Genomic DNA, 7,255 nt, shown 5'->3' with positions numbered 1-7,255 from the left:
ATCTAGGTCATAACAATGAGATCTGATCTACATCTAGGTCATAACAATGAGATCTGATCTACATCTAGATCACAACAATGAGATCTGATCTACATCTAGGAATGTGAACCCTTTGAAATGACCTGGAATCTACATGAACTGGTCATAACAATGAGATCTGACCTACATCTAGATCACAACAATGAGATCTGATCTACATCTAGGTCATAACAATGAGATCTGATCTACATCTAGGTCATAACAATGAGATCTGATCTACATCTAGGTCATAACAATGAGATCTGATCTACATGTAGCTCATAACAATGAGATCTGATCTACATCTAGGTCATAACAATGAGATCTGATCTACATCTAGGTCATAACAATGAGATCTGATCTACATCTAGGTCATAACAATGAGATCTGATCTACATCTAGGTCATAACAATGAGATCTGATCTACATCTAGGTCATAACAATGAGATCTGATCTACATCTAGGTCATAACAATGAGATCTGATCTACATCTAGGTCATAACAATGAGATCTGATCTACATCTAGGTCATAACAATGAGATCTGATCTACATCTAGGTCATAACAATGAGATCTGATCTACATCTAGATCACAACAATGAGATCTGATCTACATCTAGGTCATAACAATGAGATCTGATCTACATCTAGATCACAACAATAAGATCTGATCTTCGTCTAGGTCACAACAATAAGATCTGATCTTCGTCTAGGTCACAACAATAAGATCTGATCTTCGTCTAGGTCACAACAATAGACGGACACAGTCTGCTTGAACTAATAACACACAAACAACTATACGTTATCATGTCTTTATTGAACACACCTTGTAAACATTTAACAGTGTAGGGTGGGAAACCGTGCACTGTGAATGAGAGCGTACCCCTCTCTCTCTCAGGTCATTACAGTTTAAGGTGGTGAGAGCGTACCCCTCTCTCTCTCAGGTCATTACAGTTTAAGGTGGTGAGAGCGTACCCCTCTCTCTCTCAGGTCATTACAGTTTAAGGTGGTGAGAGCGTACCCCTCTCTATCTCAGGTCATTACAGTTTAAGGTGGTTAGAGCGTACCCCTCTCTATCTCAGGTCATTACAGTTTAAGGTGGTTAGAGCGTACCCCTCTCTCTCTCAGGTCATTACAGTTTAAGGTGGTTAGAGCGTACCCCTCTCTCTCAGGTCATTACAGTTTAAAGTGGTGAGAGCGTACCCCTCTCTCTCTCAGGTCATTACAGTTTAAGGTGATGAGAGCGTACCCCTCTCTCTCTCAGGTCATTACAGTTTAAGGTGATGAGAGCGTACCCCTCTCTATCTCAGGTCATTACAGTTTAAGGTGGTTAGAGCGTACCCCTCTCTCTCTCAGGTCATTACAGTTTAAGGTGGTGAGAGCGTACCCCTCTCTCTCTCAGGTCATTACAGTTTAAGGTGATGGGAGCGTACCCCTCTCTCTCTCAGGTCATTACAGTTTAAGGTGGTTAGAGCGTACCCCTCTCTCTCTCAGGTCATTACAGTTTAAGGTGGTGAGAGCGTACCCCTCTCTCTCTCAGGTCATTACAGTTTAAGGTGATGAGAGCGTACCCCTCTCTCTCAGGTCATTACAGTTTAAGGTGATGAGAGCGTACCCCTCTCTCTCTCAGGTCATTACAGTTTAAGGTGGTTAGAGCGTACCCCTCTCTATCTCAGGTCATTACAGTTTAAGGTGATGAGAGCGTACCCCTCTCTCTCAGGTCATTACAGTTTAAGGTGGTGAGAGCGTACCCCTCTCTCTCTCAGGTCATTACAGTTTAAGGTGGTGAGAGCGTACCCCTCTCTATCTCAGGTCATTACAGTTTAAGGTGGTTAGAGCGTACCCCTCTCTATCTCAGGTCATTACAGTTTAAGGTGGTTAGAGCGTACCCCTCTCTCTCTCAGGTCATTACAGTTTAAGGTGGTTAGAGCGTACCCCTCTCTCTCAGGTCATTACAGTTTAAAGTGGTGAGAGCGTACCCCTCTCTCTCTCAGGTCATTACAGTTTAAGGTGATGAGAGCGTACCCCTCTCTCTCTCAGGTCATTACAGTTTAAGGTGATGAGAGCGTACCCCTCTCTATCTCAGGTCATTACAGTTTAAGGTGGTTAGAGCGTACCCCTCTCTCTCTCAGGTCATTACAGTTTAAGGTGGTGAGAGCGTACCCCTCTCTCTCTCAGGTCATTACAGTTTAAGGTGATGGGAGCGTACCCCTCTCTCTCTCAGGTCATTACAGTTTAAGGTGGTTAGAGCGTACCCCTCTCTCTCTCAGGTCATTACAGTTTAAGGTGGTGAGAGCGTACCCCTCTCTCTCTCAGGTCATTACAGTTTAAGGTGATGAGAGCGTACCCCTCTCTCTCAGGTCATTACAGTTTAAGGTGATGAGAGCGTACCCCTCTCTCTCTCAGGTCATTACAGTTTAAGGTGGTTAGAGCGTACCCCTCTCTATCTCAGGTCATTACAGTTTAAGGTGATGAGAGCGTACCCCTCTCTCTCAGGTCATTACAGTTTAAGGTGATGAGAGCGTACCCCTCTCTCTCTCAGGTCATTACAGTTTAAGGTGATGAGAGCGTACCCCTCTCTCTCAGGTCATTACAGTTTAAGGTGATGAGAGCGTACCCCTCTCTATCTCAGGTCATTACAGTTTAAGGTGATGGGAGCGTACCCCTCTCTCTCTCAGGTCATTACAGTTTAAGGTGATGGGAGCGTACCCCTCTCTCTCAGGTCATTACAGTTTAAGGTGGTGAGAGCGTACCCCTCTCTCTCAGGTCATGACAGTTTAAGGTGATGAGAGCGTACCCCTCTCTCTCTCAGGTCATTACAGTTTAAGGTGATGGGAGCGTACCCCTCTCTCTCAGGTCATTACAGTTTAAGGTGATGGGAGCGTACCCCTCTCTCTCAGGTCATTACAGTTTAAGGTGGTTAGAGCGTACCCCTCTCTCTCAGGTCATTACAGTTTAAGGTGGTTAGAGCGTACCCCTCTCTCTCTCAGGTCATTACAGTTTAAGGTGGTTAGAGCGTACCCCTCTCTCTCAGGTCATTACAGTTTAAGGTGATGAGAGCGTACCCCTCTCTCTCTCAGGTCATTACAGTTTAAGGTGATGGGAGCGTACCCCTCTCTCTCTCAGGTCATTACAGTTTAAGGTGATGGGAGCGTACCCCTCTCTCTCTCAGGTCATTACAGTTTAAGGTGATGGGAGCGTACCCCTCTCTCTCAGGTCATTACAGTTTAAGGTGGTTAGAGCGTACCCCTCTCTCTCAGGTCATTACAGTTTAAGTACCCCTCTCTCTCAGGTCATTACAGTTTAAGGTGATGAGAGCGTACCCCTCTCTCTCTCAGGTCATTACAGTTTAAGGTGATGGGAGCGTACCCCTCTCTCTCTCAGGTCATTACAGTTTAAGGTGATGGGAGCGTACCCCTCTCTCTCTCAGGTCATTACAGTTTAAGGTGATGGGAGCGTACCCCTCTCTCTCTCAGGTCATTACAGTTTAAGGTGATGAGAGCGTACCCCTCTCTCTCAGGTCATTACAGTTTAAGGTGATGAGAGCGTACCCCTCTCTCTCTCAGGTCATTACAGTTTAAGGTGGTTAGAGCGTACCCCTCTCTATCTCAGGTCATTACAGTTTAAGGTGGTTAGAGCGTACCCCTCTCTCTCAGGTCATTACAGTTTAAGGTGATGGGAGCGTACCCCTCTCTCTCTCAGGTCATTACAGTTTAAGGTGATGGGAGCGTACCCCTCTCTCTCAGGTCATTACAGTTTAAGGTGGTGAGAGCGTACCCCTCTCTCTCTCAGGTCATTACAGTTTAAGGTGGTTAGAGCGTACCCCTCTCTCTCTCAGGTCATTACAGTTTAAGGTGGTGAGAGCGTACCCCTCTCTCTCTCAGGTCATTACAGTTTAAGGTGATGGGAGCGTACCCCTCTCTCTCTCAGGTCATTACAGTTTAAGGTGGTGAGAGCGTACCCCTCTCTCTCAGGTCATTACAGTTTAAGGTGATGAGAGCGTACCCCTCTCTCTCTCAGGTCATTACAGTTTAAGGTGGTGAGAGCGTACCCCTCTCTCTCAGGTCATTACAGTTTAAGGTGATGAGAGCGTACCCCTCTCTCTCTCAGGTCATTACAGTTTAAGGTGGTTAGAGCGTACCCCTCTCTCTCAGGTCATTACAGTTTAAGGTGATGAGAGCGTACCCCTCTCTCTCTCAGGTCATTACAGTTTAAGGTGATGAGAGCGTACCCCTCTCTCTCTCAGGTCATTACAGTTTAAGGTGATGGGAGCGTACCCCTCTTTCTCAGGTCATTACAGTTTAAGGTGATGAGAGCGTACCCCTCTCTCTCTCAGGTCATTACAGTTTAATGTGATGAGAGCGTACCCCTCTCTCTCTCAGGTCATTACAGTTTAAGGTGGTGAGAGCGTACCCCTCTCTCTCTCAGGTCATTACAGTTTAAGGTGATGGGAGCGTACCTCTCTCTCTCAGGTCATTACAGTTTAAGGTGGTGAGAGCGTACCCCTCTCTCTCTCAGGTCATTCACGTTTAAGGTGATGGGAGCGTACCCCTCTCTCTCAGGTCATTACAGTTTAAGGTGATGAGAGCGTACCCCTCTCTATCTCAGGTCATTACAGTTTAAATGTGATGGGAGCGTACCCCTCTCTCTCTCAGGTCATTACAGTTTAAGGTGATGAGAGCGTACCCCTCTCTCTCTCAGGTCATTACAGTTTAAGGTGGTTAGAGCGTACCCCTCTCTCTCTCAGGTCATTACAGTTTAAGGTGATGGGAGCGTACCCCTCTCTCTCAGGTCATTACAGTTTAAGGTGGTGAGAGCGTACCCCTCTATCTCAGGTCATTACAGTTTAAGGTGATGAGAGCGTACCCCTCTCTCTCTCAGGTCATTACAGTTTAAGGTGGTGAGAGCGTACCCCTCTCTCTCTCAGGTCATTACAGTTTAAGGTGATGGGAGCGTACCCCTCTCTCTCTCAGGTCATTACATTTTAAGGTGGTTAGAGCGTACCCCTCTCTCTCAGGTCATTACAGTTTAAAGTGGTGAGAGCGTACCCCTCTCTCTCTCAGGTCATTACAGTTTAAGGTGATGAGAGCGTACCCCTCTCTATCTCAGGTCATTACAGTTTAAGGTGATGGGAGCGTACCCCTCTCTCTCTCAGGTCATTACAGTTTAAGGTGGTTAGAGCGTACCCCTCTCTCTCAGGTCATTACAGTTTAAGGTGGTGAGAGCGTACCCCTCTCTATCTCAGGTCATTACAGTTTAAGGTGGTGAGAGCGTACCCCTCTCTCTCTCAGGTCATTACAGTTTAAGGTGATGGGAGCGTACCCCTCTCTCTCTCAGGTCATTACAGTTTAAGGTGGTTAGAGCGTACCCCTCTCTCTCAGGTCCAGTCTGTCTATAGCTCAGTCCTGCTCTACCTGACTGCCACTGCCCACTCTCTTAGCTACAGTACCACAGAGGAAAGATTCATGATACAATACAAATATGCTTGTCTAACACTCTCTCTTTCTCCCATCCTCTCTCTCTCTCCCATCCTCTCTCTCTCTCTCTCTCCCATCCTCGTTCTCCCATCCTCTCTCTCTCCCATCCTCTCTCTCCCATCCACTCTCTCTTCCTCTATCTTTCTCCCCCCCTCTTTCTCTCTCCCCATCCTCTCTTCCTCCCCTCTCACGCTCTCTCTCCCTCTCTTCTCTCCCCTCTCTATCTCCCCCCTCTCTCTCCCCTCTTTCTCTCTCTTTCTCCCTCTCTATCTCTCTCCCCCTTCTCTCTCCCCCCTCTTTGTCTCTCTTTCTCACTTTCTCCCCCTCTCTCTCCCTCCTCTCTCTCTCTCTCTTCTCACCCGCTCTCTCCCCATGTCTTGCTCTTTCTCACTCTCCCTCTCTCGCTCTCTCTTCTCTCCACCTCTCTCCCCTCCTCTCGCTCTCTCTCTCGCTTCTCCCACTCTCTCTCCCCGTGTCTTGCTTTTTCTCACTCTACCCCTCTCTCACGCTCTCTCTTCTCTCCCCCTCCTCACTCTCTATCTCTTCTCCGCCTCTCCCCTCTCTCTCTTCTCCCCCTCTCTCTCCCCATGCCTTGCTTTTTCTCACACTCTCCCCCTTTCTCACTCTCTTCTCTCCCCCCTTGCCCTCTCTCTTCTCCCCCTCTCTCTCCCCATGTCTTGCTCTTTCTCACACTCTCCCCCTTTCTCACTCTCTTCTCTCCCCCCTTGCCCTCTCTCTTCTCCCCCTCTCTCTCTCCCTGTGTCTTGCTTTTACTCACTCTCTCCCCTTTCTCACTCCCCTCCCCTCTCTCTCCCATCTCTCTTCCCCTTCTCTCGCTTTCTCTCTTTCTCCCCCTTCTCTCTCTCTCTCCAGATCAGTCGTGTTTTAAAACCGGGAGGTCGTTTCCTGTCTGTAACCTTCGCCCAGCCTCACTTCAGGAAGCGCCTCTATGCTCGCCATGACTACTGCTGGTCTGTACGTACCCGTAGCTACGGAGACGGCTTCCAATACTTCCTGTATGTGCTGACCAAAGGGGAGGAGCTTAGTCCAGAGGATGTCACTCTGGAGAGAAGGTTATTGGAGGAGGCCCAAGATTCGCCCAATGAGGTCAGGACCCAGGAAGAAGACACTGAGTCCTTCCTGTATTGTATTGACCTATAGGAGACAGAATCTCAATGGACTCTACAGCAGGCTACCAGTGACTTATGTTTGCCATTATGCCTTCAAAGACTGTTTTTATCCGCTGTGGCTTTTTAACCAGTTGGTATACTGTGATACATTTTTAGGATTATGTCATGTATGCGTTGTTTTATTAAGTGAAAACATCTTTGATTAAAACTACTTAAAGTCATTTCTGTATCATTGGTGTTCCGTCAAAATGATATTGTTTAGCTAATTATCCATCATTGGAGGTTTTGTGAGACCCCACACTACAAGCTCCTCCGGACAGTCTGTATAACCATTAACATGACACCAGCATCCTCCTGGTATTTGTCATTGTAGCTGTAATATAAAGCGCAGGGCCATGGAGAGAGGAAGGGAACGACGGCTCCGTTGATGAAGTAGAAATCATTTATTTTTCATTCTATTCTGTCTATTTTTAAGACTTAAAAAAAAATAAGGTTTCTGATGTCTCAGCCGACAGTCTCTTCTCTTTCTGCCGAGGTTGCTGCTGAGATTTGCAAATATTTGGTTAAAATAATTATTTATGGGAATAGAATTCAATGCAATAAATATGAACTACCATTTTGCTGTGTGTAG

General features: G+C 46.9%; 1 protein-coding gene across 2 annotated transcripts in view; it reads left to right on the top strand.

Moving 5' to 3' along the window:
* The window catches only part of ece2a (endothelin converting enzyme 2a), a 223,891-nt gene extending 216,636 nt beyond the window's left edge, over positions 1 to 7,255 (top strand). The window contains exon 4 of one of the 2 annotated variants that reach the window (XM_036986429.1): positions 6,368 to 7,255. In XM_036986429.1, coding sequence (XP_036842324.1) covers positions 6,368 to 6,655 — 288 coding nt within the window. In that variant the 3' untranslated portion in view covers positions 6,656 to 7,255. The remainder of the gene's footprint in view (positions 1 to 6,367) is intronic. The other variant, XM_036986430.1, reaches the window with a different exon arrangement.

This window comes from Oncorhynchus mykiss, chromosome 8 (genome assembly GCF_013265735.2).
Source record: "Oncorhynchus mykiss isolate Arlee chromosome 8, USDA_OmykA_1.1, whole genome shotgun sequence".
Classification (NCBI taxonomy): domain Eukaryota; kingdom Metazoa; phylum Chordata; class Actinopteri; order Salmoniformes; family Salmonidae; genus Oncorhynchus; species Oncorhynchus mykiss.
Note: the sequence above shows the minus strand (reverse complement) of the source record. Positions and strands in the feature narration are given on the sequence as shown.